The following is a 19,602-nucleotide window of genomic DNA, read 5'->3' as shown; positions in this document are numbered from 1 at the left end:
ATCTAATTAATTTGGAATTATTCAATCACTAAAAACTTCTTATAAGGGGAGGACCAGATTTTTCCTTTTGCCTAATGCATTTTCTGCAAGTTACACTTCCTATCCTTATTACATGAAGTAAGTACAAAAACACATTCAACCTATGCCGGTTCCTGAAATCTCAGTTAAACAGTAACAGAAAGAACAATGAGGAACAGAAAAACAGCATTATGCATTTAAACTGGCAGAACATTCTCCTGAGAGCACTGTGGCAATAAAAGTCCTAGCATTTCAGTCTGTCCAAGAAAGACCTAACCAGAATGGTAGGCTGGTAGATAGGCAACTCTTTCCTGGTATTTCTGCTTGTTTATTTCAAAATGGGTAGGACAGAAGATTGAAGACTGAAAGATAGAAGATTGAAATCTAAAAGGCAGCACTGACATCTGAAGGGAAAAACCCTATTTAACAAATCCCAATAGATCTATAACCTGATCCTTAAACCAAGAATGGGGGTACTTAAATGCTGATTAAGTATTCACATGCAGGTGATCATTTATTTATTTGCATATTAGTTTTGTAGCATAAATGATAGTTTGCTATGATTGCAGCAATTTTGTTATGAAAGAACCAAACTAACCACTTTTAAAGAAAAAGCATTCATAAACAAAGGATGGTGAAATACCACAAAGAAGTTAAAGTGGGATCTAGGTATCTTGTATTTACACAGACACATGTATTGTCCTCTCTCCCAAAACTGAAATCATGAAGACTTGACTGTAACTGAAATTACTGCAAGAACCACATGAAAGTGGTTTTGGTTCCATGCATCAGACACATGGTTATCTACTCTTTTTTGTCCATTATAGCTGTTAAACTGACTGCCATCTCTGATACCTAGTGGTTTTTATTCCTAGGAAACAAAGAGAGGCAGTAGAAGTCTGCAAGCTCACAACTCAAGACAGGGTACTCATTAATTTCATTTCTCACCTGAGCTTGCTTTGAAGTTCCACAGTATAGTTCGGTCTCACAAACCCACCTGCAGGTCGGACCATGAACAGCCACCTAACTTTTAAAGCCATGAAGATTTTTTCCTCAGAAACATTTTGTACAAATTTTAAATTTTACTAAGGTCTTCTTTAGGAACATTTGCAGGAATATTCACTGGAATGGCAGCCACACATCTGCTACTATCATTTTCTCAGACAATCACTGCAGGCAAAGAGAGAGCTTTCCTTTGTGCTCCTCCTTCTGGTAACTGCACAGTATTCCCACTGCTTCTTCACACTTCTCATTTCCTTGCCCAATACCTACTGGCTTTTAGAACAGCAGACTATGAAGTAAGTAAGTATTTGTTTTTCTCCTACTCAATTTATGAAACTTTGTGTAAGAAAACAGGAGTCCAAGACAATGTTAAAGAAATTTGTAACTGTGCCATCGGCAGCCACATGATCAGCTACAGCATCAAGGAAACAAAAACAAGGAATAAATTATGGAGAAAATTAACAAGAGGAGTGAAACAAAAAATAGAAAAATAAAAATTAAGAAATTACTGCATGACATCTTTACATCTTAAACAGGGCTGGATATTTGAAAAATGAGAATGAGGACAAAAAAGAATAGAGAATTAAAGGCTGAAGAGCATGCGAAAAAAGAGATCAAAACAAAGGAGGCTGAAATACAGAATTTTGTCAAGACTCCTCAGTTACTAAACAGTCAAATGCTTCCCCCTTGTGACAGTTTTAATTTTAGAAATATTCTTGCCTGCTGACGGCTCACTGCTTGCAAACAAATCAGTGGTCTAATACCATTTATTCACAAGCACAGCAAAACAATAATCTTTAGACTGAATATAAAATTAAGGCTTTGAGTACACAGCATTTAGAACTGAAACTGAGGCTATCAGTGGACACATCCAAGGCAAAGTCCTAACTCTACAACTGACCTCTTGGGTCCCCCATGAAAAATTATTCAGGATACAACAGTACAACAGGTGCAGATTCACTTGATCCAGCTCTGCACAAGCAGCACAGGGCAGTGTGACTCAGACACCACTCTGGCTTTGTATGTGACAGCTGAGAATCAGGAGTCAGCTCAGGTCTAAGAGGCAAAGCTTACTTGGTCAGGCCTGATGCTGACACACGACTCTGGGAGCTGTGCTGGCCGATGTGCAGGTGCAGTGCTGGACTGTGCCCATTTACCAGCTCAGACAATAACATGGGAGCTTCTGCTGTGTTCTGCACTGCAAGACAGGCTGTCTAATTCTATCTCCCTCCAACCTTCACACAGGAATCTATTTGTACAGTTTTTAAATTGTGAAGGTGATAGTTCTTTCTCTTTCCCATTTCATGGCACTTCATGCAGGAAGAAAGGAATTTGATATGGTGTTATTATCAAATTTAAAACTGCTAATGTCTACCCTTTACATGAAAGATACACTATCTACACCTACTTCTTATTTTATAAAAGCAAAAGTCATACAGTATTAAGACTCTTGTGACTGTGCTTGCAGCATCTGATCAAGTTGTCAGCCAGTCTGTGAGGCCTTAACATACACACTGACATCCACTGTGTAAATTCCTTCAGAATTTTAAGTAATGAATTGCATGAAATCCACTAAAAATAATTAAAAATTATATTGCATAGAAGGTGGACAGGAACAGAACCAAGACAGTGAATACCAAAGCTTTGTTATTTGGTTTCAAGAGGCAAGAGGATCCAGCTGGAATATTGTTTTGAATAGTTGGTTTCTTCTGTCCTCCTTTTCTGGTCACATCCAGATGTGTTCTCTCTCTAGTTCAATTGACCATTTAAACTAGTACCACTGCAAAATCCAACCAAAACAGAAATAATTTCCCTCTTCCCTGTGCCAGCCTACTCATCCTGGTAGCGTTTGGGTTACCCTTGGAGATTAAAGGCATATTACACAAATACTTCTTTCCAGTGATAAAGGTTAGGTAGTTCCAGATAGAACTGTTCATTCCTTCCCCTTCATTCTGGTGTTACTACACTGTATCCACTTCCTGATCCAGGATAACCTACAGCTGCATAAACAGCTACCAGCAAAGCTGATGAAGCTGGAAATAAGCCACGCCAGAAAGCCAAAAATAATCTTGTTTGCCTTGGCTGGTGCCTCTGTCAACTAGAGCCCAGAAAGGTTTTAACTCTTTTACAGTACTACAACGTACCAAATAGGTTCCCATTTCTTTCTCCATGTTGACCTGTTCAGCTAATGACAGGTCTGCATTAGTTTTCTTGGAACACATGCGTTTCCTCATCTTCCTGTTGTATCTCTTCTGGAGCCAGTAAGGAAGTAAGGATTCTGCAAACTGGTTGAGGATCTGTGAAGTTATCAGCAAAGTGGCCAAACTCTTAAGAAAAAAAAAAAAAAGAAATAAAAAATAAAACAATTGTGATGAATCTATGATCATTTGCAATTCTGTGAGCTCAAGTAACACTGTAAGTTACTATATTATGAAAAATGGGCCAGCCTAACAAACCTAGCAATAGCATATGAAAAGTGTAAATTATCTAGTTCCCATCCTTTGCTGTGTGCTGAAAAGGACTAATTAGGAGTTAGTAGTCTAAATATTTTGTGTATCTAGATATATCCTGAAAACAGTACACCAAGTCCAGTGAAGGATAATGCATATTTAATATATGCCAATGACAATCACAGAGCTAAAGACTGAAATTTTTTCTATGTTTTTTATTTCTTGATTTTACCTGAAAATAGAGGAAGTGTCACGAATGTTATGTCTGGTATAGATAGATATGTCAAGTGTTTTGCTAGAGATCACTTCAGAGTAACAGAGGTCTTGAGCTGAAGTTCTTGTTGTACTGCTCATTATGTTTAGAGCAAAAATATTTTCCTTATACCAATTTTTCATGCATTTGAGAGTGAAAGTTGATTTAAAATACCAACTATAAATTATTTTTGCTTTTATTTATTCTCAGATCCTCACTGTAGTTGAACTTAATCACGACCCTGTTCTCAAGAGTCTCTCATTAAGAATACTACAGAGAAGAACATTTTCTAACATAAAAGGAAATAAAGAGGAAATTAAAATTTCCCAGTCTCATCTGTGTGAGAGAATAATCAAATTTATTTGAAAACAGTTCCTCATTTATACAGAGAGAAATAATTACTCTACTCCATTATGATTCTGCAATAATGTTAGGGGAACTGAAACATGGAAGCTGGATTTCTAAAATATAGGTGAAATATATTAATCGCCAAGTTTATGTTTTAGAATAACTACTGAAGTCTGTTCAAATCAATACTTTATCTTCTGAGATTCATCAACATTCTTAAGATGTTCTTGGAACTCACCTGCCTCAAAAGCTTCATATCAAACAATACAAAGGCAATGTAGAAGAGGGATGCAAAACAATTTAAGAAGTTGAACTGCAAATAAAAATATTTGGTTTTAGTACTCGAGCAAAAGTTCAGATGCAGAATATCATCTAACTTAACAGCTGCCTTGATTAAATGACTTTCATGAAGATGTACACAGCCCATCAAAATTTTATTTACCATTTTTAAACCTTAGGTCAGAAAAAACATATTTTAAATATTGGTCTTACTCAGTTTTTCACTTAACAAGCTTAAAGATTGCCTAAAGCAAAGTGTACAGAGAGAGCTACAACTGAATTATGAAATGTAGGCATTAAAAACACATCACCTTTTACTTAATTTTCATTTTTTGGCAATTTCTCCAGATAAGATTAGAGAAGGGATATAATGATCTTTATTTAGTGACCTTTTTTTAAATAAATACTTAGTCAAAATACATTTACTCTCAATCTGTAAAAATGTTCCTTTATATATGTTAGTTGCAATTTATGTTTAATCACTTCAAAAGGTTTTATGGCCAAGTGAAATATTTCCTACTTCTAAAATGAGACATAATCACAGTATTTAATCAAACTCCAAAGTTTCCTACTTGCTGTCAGTGCTGCAGCTCCTTTTTTGGAGCTCTTGGCCCATACAGATAATATTGGGAGTGCAGAGAGCCATTCACAGACTGAGAATGAAAACTGGGGGAAACTTACACTTGACATTTCTTTATTTCTACAATCATTTTGTATAAATACCCTATGGGGAAACATAAATGGTTCTAAGTTTTATGAGAACGGCTACAGGAGGAGATAAAGCTATAAGTGATATCTAAAAGAGTTTCAGCTCTAGAGGGTACCAGTAACAGTTGGGTAACACAGAGATTTAACACAAAAAAAAGAACCCCAAAACAAACAAACAAACCAAACCCCAAATAAACATACACACATACAAAAACACGGTGAAGGAAATAAAGATGGAACTCTAAGGAAACTGAGGAAATAAACAAGGAAGAAACTGAAATGATCTTTTCAAAAAGGAAACAAGATTAGATAAATTAAACAGATCTACATGTCCTATGAACTGCACAGGAGTAGACTGATGGACAGGTATTTTCAGGTCCCTCTGAATTGTTATTATAACTAACCAGTTATATATATATACATATATATATATATATATATATATATACATAGTTGGTATAACTAACTCTGAATGTTAGTATAGGTGGAAGTTCATATATTAACTTTTCAAAATGTGGTTTACCATCAGATCATGCAAAAATTGAACAGAATAGTTCTCAGTTGAAGACAGGATCCCACCAATTAATAAAAACTTATATATACAGCATCCTAATGAAAGAACAATTCAATACAAATAAAAAGCTAACTCCACTATAAAAGAGGCATCTAAAATAGTCTAGCAGTTACTGCAACCCTAACAGCAATCTTGTTTACTCTGATATTTGTGCTACTATTTGGCCTTGAGTAAAACTGTAGGTCACTGTGGTACAGTCACACAAGCTGTCTTTCTAAAAAATCTTAAAAGCTGCTTTTATGACATACTTACCACTAAAACCTTCAGAATTAAATGATTCTGATATGAAGATTCCAGCCTGTGATTTTCTAAAATACCAACAAAGTTATTAATTAGTAAGCAGCAAAAGCTCCTACCATGTACTACACATTGCTATCCAAAGATTGAACAGACACTTTTATTCCACATGAAAATTACTTATCTAACAGTTTATATTATTCAAACACTTCATGGTAGAAAGATTTTATACTATTTATACCAACACCTCACTTAATCTATGAAGGTAATCTGATCCACAGTATTATCATACATATTTTTGACTACAACTCCAGTATTTTTTCTACTGCAAAAATTTCTTCTTTTATGTATTTCTTACTCTGAAGAACTATTTTATAAAATTAAAAAACATCCATTGTTCTTAAGACTTAACAAAATGTGTCTAGCTACCGATTGTTCTTTGGCTGTAAACTAATGCAAGATTAATAGGAATATATAATGAAAATTAACAATACCAAATTTAATTCAAAGCCAGTAAACACGAAAATATTCCCATCTCTTTACAAGGAATTTAGGTAAGTCTCTACACTCTAAAGCAAGATGGGAGTACGTGAAGTTCAACAGATGCATTACTCACTCTAAATTGAGAATTTCAGTTCATTCAAGATGAACAGTCAAAACCTGATGTTTCAGGAAGGCTGATTTACTAGAGGGGAGAAAAGGGAAGTGGATGGGAGATTTTCAATTTCTTTCTGCTATTCTGTTAGATTGTACCTTTAAAGCCCTGGGTAAGCAGTAACTGAGAAGGCAGCATGCTAGATGTGCTGTTGTTTCAACAAGAATGAAAGGAGACACCAACACCTACAGACCTTGCTCAGGACAAAACATCAGAGCACTATTCTGACAGGAGCATCAAGTTAGGCCTGACATGTGAAAATGCACTCAAGTGACTGTAATTTTTTACTTTTAGCTTCTGCTACACTATCAGCTTTCATGATAAATGGGTGAAAGAGGGGTGCTTAAAATACCCCAAATTGTTTTCCATGCTTTGACACTTTAGCTGTAAAGTCAGGTATTATTTGAAAATATGCCAGGTGGGAGAGAAGATAGGACATCCAGATGAGCTTTTGAGCCTATTCAGAGCATGGCAGCAGAAACACATTGGATAGCACAGAAAAGACACAAGCTGCCAGTGTAGCAGGTTACATAAATAGTGCCTCTGCTGAGCATGAAACATCAGTTTAAAACCCAAAAAGTCTGGATTAAAAAACCCCTTGAGGTGCCTGTTAAAGACATTTTAGTCTATCAGATCAACGTAAGTATTTCACAGAAATGCCTTTTCTTGCAGTATAGTCAAAACAATGAAACAGCCAACTGAGCCCTAGATATGAATTTAAAAATTATTATTTAAATAAAAGCCTTGAACAGTCATAAACAAAGAAATGGCTTTTACTATGATGGATGCCAGGTTGCATTTGCTGAGCAAATAATTTTGGCAAGCATAACCAACCCCCACTTCAACACCTCTTTTTATTCTGTCTTCTGCATCAATCTCCCTTTTGCCTTATATTTCTTCTGTTAATTTTCTGGGTCTCCAGCTTTAGTAATCTGGATTCTGTCCTGCAAATCAATGCCATATGGAGCTACACAATGCAGTTAATTCTCATTAGCTTAATCTATTAACTTTGTCTGAAAGTGATTTTGCATGTCTGTAGAAGTGCTAAAATTCAAAATAAACACCAGTATTTCACTATCCTTATGTTAGGTTACAAAACACGAAGCCCAATCTGTTAAATAAATCACACACACAAGGGGAGGAAAAAAGGGGTCATCTATTATAACATTCCTCCTCTTCTTAGAGTGCTCAGAGAAACACATTTTGATGTGTTTAATTCCACATCCACATTGGGATGTGGAATGCCAGTCTTTATTATATATGTAGCATACATAAACACTCCTATGTGACATTTAGAGTGGGCTTAGATTTGGTTCCATTATCTCAGTGCCTCTGCCCTCTGAACTGATGTACAGTAGACTAAAGCATAGTAAGCAAACCTAGGCTGTGGGTGCAACTTGCCAGGACAATCCTTCCTGCCATCCATGCACCTCTGAGCTCTTAACCTCAAGCTCTCCCCCCACCCCTTTTGCCAGCACTATGGCTGAGATAGCCAGACAAAGAGCTAAATCAGACAGGGGGAATTTCTGCACCAAAGGCAGAGAGAGGCTGAGGAGGAAGGCAGGATCACCCCTTCTGATGGCATGTCAGACTCAGACCAAATTAAACCAAATATGAAAATGCAATCCCAGAACACTGAAAACATAAGAACTTAAAATGGCCATCTCTTACCCACAGCAAGAACCTACTTTGGGAAATCTCTTTAGCATTCTGTTGAACAAGAAATCACAGTAGTGTATTCTACAAAGAAACAAATTCTAAGTATGTGGGATTCTAACTTGAAAGAAGAATGAACAACTTTCTTACCCCACGATGTTAAGAATTCAGCAGCATACCGATAGATGCGGTTCATAATTTCAATCACAATGGCATAGATGATACTGGGCACGAATAGCATCAAGTTGCTGAAGTTAGACTCATTCTCTCTGTGATAATCCAGAGCCCACTGCTCCAAGTCAAAGTAAATCATCATCACATACAATGAGAAGTAGAGGCAAAGGCACACAAATGGTAAGGACACCAGGTAAATCCGTAACTGTCTCTTAATACTTGAGTACACTGGCTCCTCCCTCCCAGTGACAGGATTGATCCCCAGCACACCATGGAAGCCTGGTCTTGGTTCTTCAAACTGTCGTTTCATCAGCAGCGTGCCCCAGCGGTACGTCAGGATGGCGCAGATGCGCTTCCAAACCTCCAGTATCACAGTGGACCACAGCAAATTGAATGTGGCAAACATCACGTATTTGTCGTAGTCTTCCCAGGCAAACATGTAATAAGGAATCCCAATGACAGCCATTGGAATCAAAGCAAATGTGAAGTACTCTAAGAAGCCAAAGTAGAGAGCAATGGTTTCGCCAAAGTAGCAGCGTATGTCATCTGCAGAAAGAAATTCATCAATAAAGACTACACTCAACAGATGTCAATACAATATCAAACTTGACCTTGCATGAACTTACAACTTTCCATTGGCCAGATTTCTTTTCTTCTAAATAACACAATGAATATAATTGCTTTTTTTTTTTTCTTCCTTCACCCTTATTACAAAAAGTCAGATGGTTTTCTGAATTACTTATTTAAAGTTACATATATGTACCCCCACATAAACATACCATTCAGATGGCAAGGAAATCAAACAGATATCCAAAGAAAGGGGATGGGAAAAAAGAAAAAAACGAACCAAAGAGAAAATACTATCATTCTTGAAAACAGAAATTGATTAATGAATGGCATGGAAGACATCTGATGTAATAACAACCAAACTTTAACAGCAAGTGACACTCAGCTTCTGAAAATTCCCCCTGGCATATGTACTCCTGGCAAACAAATTTGTTTTGGCTTGCACAGAGACAACAAGGGATAGGTTGTGCTTTGCTAACCCTCAAGGAACTGAAGGAAGAGGTGGACAGGTGTATCAAAAAATAAATTCTTAAACACATCAGATAGAGTACTCAGTTTGAGATACTGTCTTCAGCAGACAACTGATACATGAAATACATTACTTGCTGTACTCACTAGGTTTGTCTGCTAAGGTGCGACAGAGACTTATAAAGTGCACCAGTAATGGGTATACTTCATGACAGATGTATTACCTCCATGAAGACATATCACTTATCTTACTAATAAAAAAAATTACAGGATTATTTTTCTTATAATCTAGAAGTAATTAGATACAGAAATGCCTATTAAACAGTTTTAAATGATGAAATCACTTTTCTTTACCTGTTTGGACCATCAGATTGCTTGTCTGCCACTGTTTTGTATTTACCAGCTTAAAGAAACAACCATAGAAGCATGACCTCTGAACTGACACTGTAAATACACTACCACAAAAAACCCTCACATGCAATACCAGAATATTATTATGGTTTACAAAACACTAGAACAGAAGTTTACAACTGCAAACCAGATAAAAGTCTCTGAAAGCAAGAAGGAAAGGTAAACAAACATAAGGCTCAACACTGCAACATCCCTGTCAATCAAAAATTCATTAACAAATACATTCAAGTGTCATTAGCATAATTTCACACTCTAACATGAAAGATACCCCTAAATTAGTAGATGCTTAACAAGCTCCTGGGATTTACTTCAAAATTTTTTATGGATTCAGTGTCAATCCAAAAAAAATTCCTTTCTCATATAAACAAAAGACCAGCACATAATAAGGCTCCAAACACAATGCTCTGGAGGCAGGCATTATCAAGCCAGATCTTTAACTTCCTGCAGCTCAGGAAAGAACCTCAAACAACTGCAAGACCCAGAGATTTATAATCAGGCAAGCTCACAAATGCTTATTTTCTTATTTTCAAATAAAGTTTACAGGTTTAGAGTTTAGAACTTAACTGTCCACATTGCCAGACTAAAAATTATATTCATTTTAAGATTATGCAGTGTCTAAAATGTACTCAAGTGACACTGGCATGCAACAACATTCAGTCTTCATTCAGACAATGAATTTAAAACAAACGGTTGTAAATATACTTTTGATACACCTACAACACAAATGAGCTTTGAGAGTTCCAGACACGTGGGAGCTTGTCAAGAGTCAGTTTGAAAATACAGTCTTGGCTTGGACCGTTCCTGCTTTCATGATGAGTGGGGAGAATTTGTGATGTGCAGATTGCTGGTTCATGGAAACTCACAGGCACTGAATCTGCAGGCTCTGGAACCAACAATTTTGCAAGTCTAGAACCATTTTAGCAGGTCACCCAGGAAAGACTAAAAGAGGAAAAACTTGTCCCAATGGTAAAAGGACATGGTCTAATTTCACAACTCCACTGCATGACCACAACACAAAGGCTGTTCACATACCTAAAGGTTGATAACCAACTTTCACTCGGCCATACCAGCTGTGACTAAGCTTTTTCAACTCTTCTCTATCATGCAGAGGGAAAATCTGAACAAGAACACCACTGGTCAATAATCTTCTCACTAGAAGAGAAAAGGAGAAACAGATACCTAGCACTCCTTCAAAGGACAGTGCAATTGACATAAGTAAACAGGTTATTTTGTGTACTCAGCAAGCCTAAAGTTCCTTTGAAATAGATCTAGCACTCAAATCGTAAAAGAATTGTCTCATGTTAATTCAAAAATTATAGAGAGCAGTTATACCTATTCCTGCAAATACTGCACTGTCCATTGGAATACAAAGAGAAACCTTTTTACCTATAGTAACTACTCCACAGCTTTGCAACATAACCAAATGCAGCCTCAACAGCAAAAAGGGCTACAGGTCAGGACTGAAATGCCACATGTAGCTTTGTGGGGATAGCCACAAAGTCATTTTTGTACTAATTATGGGAAAGATACAAAAAAACCTTTGAATTATCAGTTTACACGAATTCATAAATTACATCACATCTTCATTGCAAACAAACTACATATTCCACAATTTATAGTTAATTTTGTTATGGAAAGCAATACTGCATGTGTGGATAAACAATTAAGAAACTGCTCTGAAGTTACAACCATAGAAATAAGAAAATAAATTACAAAATTGGAAGGCACTGGAAGTGTGACAATATTTTACTATTTCCCATCATCACCTGTTTGACTTAACTAGAAAAATACCTTGGCTATATAAAAAAATTACCAATTTAAACTCATCTGACATCTACATTTATTTACATTTTTTGAACCACTAATATGCACAGATCTCCTTCTCTGATGACCAACACTAATGAATAAAGATACTGTTATTATAAGGAGATACAATTATTAAGTTACATTTTCCTAAGAATCTGTAGCATTTCTATCATCTAGCTACCATAAAAATAGCACCAGCTCTCATTTCTTCTTTCTCCCATGAAAAAGAAAATCTCTTGAAGCAAAGAGGAAGATCAGTGAAACCAAATAGATTAAATAAAAATTCCTTCCTACAAATTATGAAATTTGTAACTCTGGAGCACTGGTACTCATTTTAGTCTTTTTATACAGAGAGAATCCAAGTATATAATCATGTAATTTAAATAAATAAATACTTTTAGTACTAATTAAAATAACAGATAAAATCAACATGTGTAAAAACTACCCAGCTGAAGAGAACTGAAGTCCAGTGCCTCAGCCTCACAGAATGATTCAGGATGGAAGGCCCTCTGCAAGGAACCTGGTCCACCTTCCTGCTCAAGGTAGGTGTGGCTTAAATTGGGCTGCTCAGGGCCTTGTCTAGCAAGGATTTAGAAGACTCCCAGGATAGTTACCAACAATCTCTTTAAAACCCTGATCAAATGTTTGTTTATCCTGTTGAGAAAAATACTTTCTTGACACTTGTTCAGAATTTCTCTTACTGTATTTTGCATCCATTGCCTTTTGTCCTATTACTGAAGCAGTGAAAAAGTTGGCTAAAAACAGTAGGACTTGAACATCTGAAGGATTTCTCTTCATCACAGGAAAATTATTTTTTTTTCACCATGAACACTATCCTATATCAACACAGTGAGTTAGAGGCAACAAACTACATTACTTACCAATTGATTTTCCTGGGTACAGCTTTGCCTGAGGATATCCAGGGATCATTTTTTCATCTTTGGCTCTCAAATTTTCAAGTTCATGTTTGATGATGTACTGACATTCTGCCATTGTAAGGAAATTGTGATTGTCATCTAAATAAAAAGGAAGGTTATATGAAATTGTGCAGCACAGGAATACAATCCTGGCAGCAAACAACTGCAAAAAATTACCAGAATTGGGGAAAAAGAAGTTACAGCAACAAACCTATGTCAACCCCATCAATTTATCATCATGGAAACAAGAGTCAGATTTTCCTGGGATAAAAACAATTTTTAACCCCCTTCAGAATAAGAAACTATAGAGATTGCCCTAAATACACTAGGTAAGAAGCTAAAATATCAACAAAACTCTAATATAAAGAATAACAGTATAGTATTAGTTTAACTGGGCAACCAGAAATACTATCAAGACAACACAGACTGCAGGTTTTCTTTTCTAGGGGACAACTTCTCTGATTGCATCTGGACAAAGCTAAAATTAAATTTGGGTTTTTAAAAAGAAAAAATACCAGGAGATAGAGCCAAAAATATATTTACAGCAGTTGGAAATACAGCTAATCCTAGAGATTCTGTTAGCAGTGGAATTTGTGTCAGATTTGCATTAATAATGTAAAGGCATCAAAGAAATTGAAGCGGCACTTTTGCAAATGACAGCTCGTCTGAAGGCTTCCTAATTTCAGGAAAGCAAGGTCACAAAAGTAAAGACACTGCAACAGTCATTGCACAGCAGTGGTATTGAGCAAAACTACCACTGAACAACAAAACTTAAAAACTGTTTCAGACAGACCCAAGAACCTTTATATTGAAAATGTGGTGAAAGGCATCAGTTAACCAGGCACATGAAAAGTATTAGCAAGACTATGTTGGAACTCCAGTATTTACTTGCAGAGCAAAAAATGAGTTCTGCCACTGTAGGGGTGTTAAGAACCTTATAAGCAGCACATGTAAAAGGAAAATTTCCTATGTTGAGATCCCCACAAAATAAAAGAGGAAAAGAAACAATTCCACTAATCATGCCCAAATCCCATTGAATGTGTCTGTGTTAATTATTGTTTGCTTGATGTGTACATTTAACAGAGAAAAATGTTTCTATTTTTTATAATTTCAAGATAATAAGCCTCAAAATTGGCTCACAGAAATTAAATTGCTACATTAATTTATAACATGGATTGTTAATCATAAAATCATGTTTATCAACTCTTTTTCCTGTCTTATTTTCCAAGAAAATTTTTCATACAAGTTAGAGACTATCTGGTGAATAGAAAAGCATGAAGGAAAAGACAAACAAAAAATTAAAGACGTGAAAAAAACCAAAATTCATGATGTGACCTGAATTTCCGTAATTAAAAACAAGTATTTTTTTCATGGCTTGGTCTTCTGCTTGCTGTTCACAGTTATCATTCCAAGAAATGGAAAGGAATAGAAAAACTGTAAAATATTTAGCAGCGTAATTGCTCGTAATCTTTAGTCACCACTTTGCAACAACAAAGATTCCTACAATTGCTTACCTGCAAAATGTTTGAAAGTTTTTCTACTGCTGTATGTAAAAGTTCTCATTGAGTTATCATTGCATTCCTTCACCAAACCTACAGCTTCAGCTCCCAGCAAAAGTCTTAAGTGGGAAGCTCCAACCAGATAAATATTTTCAACTCCATTTTCCGTAACCAGTGGTTTAATCAGTAGTTGTGCACCTTTAAAGCAAAGAGAGGTAAAACAAGCAAGAAAATACATTAAAATTATGTCTAAAAGCCCTAGCATTTATCATCCAACATATTGTCTCTAGCTAACAGGAGTGCTGAAAATGTCTCTTTTTAAGGGCACAAAGAATTAAGGTTTCAACAGCCCTTGACATAGGATGTTCAGAATCTTGCAGGGTCACCCTCTGATTTAGTCCTATTTCTGCTGAAGTACTCTCAACAATGAAGTGGAACAATGGGGAGTGTTTGGATCTATTCCCTTAAGGCTCACACCATAAAAGCAAGAAGTGCTTCTGCAAACAGTCCCACTGGTTTTAAGGAAATTAGATTTTTGAAGCAGAAACATCCCTAACTTATCTAACAGCGCCTTGAAAGCAAGTTTGTAGTCACAAATCCATCAGCCACATTAATATTACTGACCATATGTAGCTATAAGCTACAACAGCCACAAATAATGACTTTTCTAAAAAAAAGTTTAAAAAAAAGTCCAAGGAATAACAAATTCCTCACATTCCCAGAAATGAACAAACTTCAACTTCCAGAAGCATACCAAAATGAATAATGAAATACTGTCTTTGTAAGACCCTACATGCTAACAAAAATATAAATAAAATCCAACATGAAGTTACCAAGATTAAATTGCTTTCTGCTAATTTAATTTTGTTCTACAACATGGTACGAAGGCTTATGGACAGGATATGAAACATCTTCATTTAGGCAAGGCTTACCATGTTTCTGTAAGCAACAGGAGAAACATATCTAGACAACTGCTATAAAAACTGACATCAGAACTACATTGAAACATAGGTTGTCAGGGTTTAAATGCAAAAAATGGAAGAATTTTAGAGCTCAACTGGAATTTGACCTTAAGCCAATGTTTTCATTAATAACAGGGTTACGTGGGTTCAATAAATGCAAAACTAAATGAGACTGGCAAATAATCATTACACCACAAATTCCCTGAAAACTAATTTTCTGTATGTCTTAATATGATAGTGAGAGCCAATTTAATTTCACATTGCTACAGAATATCATACTGTACTCACCTCCGTTTGCCTTTTTGTCCACAATTCGATTAGTGAACCATTCTATGGTTTCTTCCTTGGTGCCCTTTGCAAGTTCAATTACTACCAGGGGCCTGAAGTTAGACTCAACAGTATCCAAGAAAGACCAGCTTTCCATCATCTCTTTCGTTTTTTCTGCCATCTCTTGAGAGCTTGCTAAGTACAAAACCAAAATAAAATGTAAGTGCTAAAAAATATCTGGTACAAATCTAAAAAACCAAAACTTTACTGTAGTGAATTACACAAGTCTGTGCTTATCAAAGGCATAGGTGTGCACTTTTACACACTTACTACTACCAGGTGTGAAGATGCTACTGATTTTTTAGGCACTTAAGTCCTACTCTCTAGGTGGGAAAACTGTTGTTGCTATGTATAGCAAAGCAGTAATGAGAGAAAAGCAAATAAATTAAAACAAATTAATAAGGTGAAACTATACTCAAAAACAACAGCCTGCAACTTCTGACAGTGCATTTGTCAGCAAATGAAAACATTAACAGAAACTTAGTCAAACAGTTATTTAAAAATCAATAAGCTTGTCCTGGTATGATCAGTTTAATCTTGTGAAGCTTTAACTGTAACAAGGAAACTTATACCATCTTGGGTAGGTGAGTAAGACACCTATCAAACTGACAGGTAAATTAAACTCAAAGCACTTAAATGACTTTTTGTTACCTATAAACCAAGTGACAAAGTCCAACTGTAAAGCACTGGCAGCATAACTTATGTGCAAATAATCCAAATTATCTAAGAAGGCCTTTATAGACTTGCAGACCCATTTAGGATGGAAAAGGCCTTCAAGATTGAGCCAAACCATTAATGCAGAACTTCTAAGTCCACCACTAAACAATGTCCCCAAGAGTCACATCTACAGATCTTTTAAATACCTTCAGGGATGCTGGCTCAACCATTTCCCTGGACAGCCTGCTTCAATGCCTGGAAACCCTTCCCATGATGAAATTTTTCACAGAATTTTAATGGCACAACTTGAAGCCATTTTCTCTTGTCTTATCACTTGTTACTTGGCAGACTCCCACCTTGCAACAACCTCTTTTCAGGTAGCTGTAGAGACTGATAAGGTCTCCTCTAAGCCTTCTTTTCTTCAGGCTGAACAACCCCAGGCACTTCTCTTTTGAATTGTTAACAAATTTTATACAAATTATTCTACAGAGATCATTGTATCATGCTTCATAAAGCAACATAGAGATGTCGATGAAAAAGAATGAATCTGGTATAACTAACCTATTCCATTAAAAAAATAAAAAAGTAAAAATAACCCAAGCAAAAAACCTATGACAGATTTAATTTACCAAGTTTAAAAGTGAGGGGAAGGTTTGGCGAATTTTTTGCTGGTAACTTGCCTGAAGAAGGGAATTTACCCACTTCCTTTAAGCAGTCTCCCCACTCCTGTTAAAATACTTCATTTCTAAGGAAGTTGCTCTACGGATGTAGTTCAGCTTTTATGACGATTATGCTTCCTTGATTCAAGGACAAATCAGTCTCCAGTATTTCTTATAAATTATTCTACAAAATACAGTGATACTGTAAACATATGCATATCATAATAAATAAGTCTTTTCAACTTGTCAATTTCAACTTGCAGAAAATCTTTCAATCCAAATTTCAATGGGGTTTTTGGTTAATTTCACTTGCCTTTTCACATGCACACAATTCTGCAACAGAGATTTACAGCTCTGAACCCAAGTATTCATGTCTTTTAAAAAATTGCACTGGAATAATAAAGTGTTTTTTAAAATTTCAGATGTGTATCTGCACAAACAGAATGAATCAGACAGAGAAAAACAATCGGGGATGAGGCACTGTAACTGAGTTTGTCAGTGACTAACTACACTGTCTTGACAAGTCACTGCACCTTAATGCATCACTATCCATAATCAGGGGTTTGCAGTGGTTTGCTAAAATTACGCCTGACACATTGTGTATATTGCCATTTCTAAAGAATTCAAAGTATGAAAAACACTAGATAATTATTAAATATTACAGACTGGTTGCGAATATCACTTTGCAGAACAGTTATCTCTTGAAAACAGCCTTTTTAATAAACAGTGAACTCAGTGAACTTGGCTCCTGTCATTTATTCAGAATCATCGTCCTTGGCATGGTGACTGTGTAAGAATCACAGAATCAACGAATGGTTTGGTTTGGAAATACTTTAAAGATCATCTAGTTCCAGCTCCCCTGCCATATATAGGAACACTTTCCACTAGACCAGGTTGCTCAGAGCTGCATCCATCGTGGCCTTGAACACCTCCAGGGATGGGGCATCCACAGCTTCTCTGGGAAACCTGTTCCAGTGCCTCACCACCCTCACAGCAAAGAATTTCTTCCTAATATCTAATCTAAGCCTACTGTCTTTCAGTTTATTTTCAGGCTTTCAGTAAGTCTGTTATTTTCAGGCTTATTACTACTGAAAACTACCACAGAGCTGAAGCACTCTTCCAAATCGTGTATTTCCAAATGCAGTTTCTTAAGAGGCTGTCCAACGCCCAGCACATACCCTGTGGAAGGTAATTTGGGAGGTTATCTGGCCTCTTCTTTCATCCTACACACTGTGTAACTAGCGACTGACCCAGAAGCACGGGCAACAACCCAGAAAGGCCCTCAAACCCCCGAGCTTCGGCTCTCACGGCGTGGCTGCGTGGCTGTCGCAATTAATGAGGTTGGAAAAGACCTCTGGAACCACGGACTCCAACCCATGACCAAGGACCACCTTGTCAGCTCAGGGCAGAAGGAGCTGCAGCCCCTTTCCAGGGCGTGTCGGTGCGAAGCGGGTCAGAGCCCGGCTCACGGCCCAGCGGCCCCGGCCACGTCCGGGCCGTGCCCGCTCTAAGGCGGCCCATCGCGGCTCCTTCCCACTGCCAGGCTGCGCCTGGCTCTCCTTTTTTAGGAACCCAAAGAGCGGGGAGGAGAGCAGCCCGGCCGGCCCCGCCGCCAGCACGGCCGGTGACTCACTGCCTGCCCCCGGCCCGGCCGCGCTCGCCGCCGGCCGCCGCCCTGCGCCGCTCGCCCCGCAGCCCACCGCGCAGCCCGCCGCTCGCACCACCCCGGGCAGTGCCGGGGCGGCGGGGGAAGCGCCGGGGGTGTCACGGCTGCCCAGGCTCGGCACTGGCTCCTCGCCGCGGCGGGGTGGGCGGGAAGGGCGGAGGCTCCTCCCCTGGCGGCGGCGCAGGCAGCGAGAGCCCCTTCCCGCTGAGTCCCGGCCGCCCACTCCCCACTCACCGGCGGTGCCGGCTCCACATCCGCAGGGCAGGGCAGGGCAGGGCGGGCCGCGGGCACCGGGCGCTGCCAGGATGGGCGCCGGGCCGGCCCAGCGTGACACCGCCCGCCGCTGCTGCCGGCCACGCCCCTCGCCTTGGCCCTGCCCGGCCCAACCGGGCCCGGCCGCCCCCTCTGCGGCCTTCCGAAATGCTCCCATGTCAGTGAATTAAAAACTCCCCAGTGTCAGCGTTTCAGCAACGCTCGTATGGACCGCCAGCTCACACTTCATCCTCTTGTTTATTTACACCTTTTGCTGCCTGTGCTGCCTCCTGTCACAGAATTGCAGAATCAATTAGATTGGGAAAGATTGCTAAGACCATCGAGTCCAATCTGTGACTGAGCAGCGCTGTGTCAACCAGACCATGGCACTGAGTGCCACATTGAGTCTTTCCTTAAACACCTCCAGGGATGGTGACTCCACCACCTCCTAGGGTAGTCCATTCCAGTATTTATTCATCCTGTCTGTTAAGAAATTCCTCCTGATTTCTAACCTAAACCTCCCCTGGTGCAGCTTGAGACTACCTGCTCTTGTCCTGCCCTGGTTTCCTGGTACAAGAAACCAGCCGTTACCTGGCTACATGCTCCTTTGAGGTGGTTGTAGAGAGTGATAAGGTCCCCCCTTATGCAGGCAAAACAACCCCAGCTCCCTCAGCCGCTCCACATAGGGTTCGTGTTCCTGGTCCTTTACCAGCTCCATTTTCTGCCCTTCTCTGGACCCACACCAGCACCTCAATGTTCTTCCTGAATTGAGGGGTCCAGAACTGGACACAGCACTCGAGGTGTGGCCTCACCTGTGTTAGGTACAGGGGGACAATCAGTTCCCCAGTCCTGCTGGCCACACTATTCCTGGTAGATGTCAGCATGCCATTGGCCTTCCTTACCACCTGGACACACTGTCCTTCTCTGGATGTGGGCCAAACCTCCTCCTGGAGCTTGAATTATGAAAATTCTGCACTTCAGATGGGTCAGTTACTTTTCCAGACATTGTTTTGTACAGGAAAAGAGAACATTTTCACATTCTGATACCAAGACTTTT

General features: G+C 38.4%; 1 protein-coding gene across 5 annotated transcripts in view; it reads right to left on the bottom strand.

Annotated features, from left to right (window-relative positions):
- ANO10 (anoctamin 10) overlaps positions 1 to 18,630 on the bottom strand; it is a 120,987-nt gene extending 102,357 nt beyond the window's left edge. For 4 of the 5 annotated variants that reach the window (XM_033511916.1, XM_015618239.2, XM_015618237.3 and 1 more), the window contains exons 1-9: positions 18,528 to 18,630; positions 15,273 to 15,446; positions 14,038 to 14,220; positions 12,488 to 12,622; positions 10,833 to 10,952; positions 8,331 to 8,900; positions 5,885 to 5,940; positions 4,310 to 4,384; positions 3,165 to 3,347 (exon numbers count right to left, since the gene is read on the bottom strand). In XM_033511916.1, coding sequence (XP_033367807.1) covers positions 3,165 to 3,347; positions 4,310 to 4,384; positions 5,885 to 5,940; positions 8,331 to 8,900; positions 10,833 to 10,952; positions 12,488 to 12,622; positions 14,038 to 14,220; positions 15,273 to 15,432 — 1,482 coding nt within the window. In that variant the 5' untranslated portion in view covers positions 15,433 to 15,446; positions 18,528 to 18,630. Of the gene's footprint in view, positions 1 to 3,164; positions 3,348 to 4,309; positions 4,385 to 5,884; positions 5,941 to 8,330; positions 8,901 to 10,832; positions 10,953 to 12,487; positions 12,623 to 14,037; positions 14,221 to 15,272; positions 15,447 to 17,805; positions 18,159 to 18,527 lie in introns of those variants that run through there. The other variant, XM_015618238.3, reaches the window with a different exon arrangement.
- Between the last annotated feature and the right edge of the window lie 972 nt (positions 18,631 to 19,602).

This window comes from Parus major, chromosome 2 (assembly GCF_001522545.3).
Source record: "Parus major isolate Abel chromosome 2, Parus_major1.1, whole genome shotgun sequence".
NCBI lineage: Eukaryota > Metazoa > Chordata > Aves > Passeriformes > Paridae > Parus > Parus major.
The sequence above is the reverse complement of the archived record's forward strand: the minus strand, read 5'-3'. Positions and strand labels throughout refer to the sequence as shown.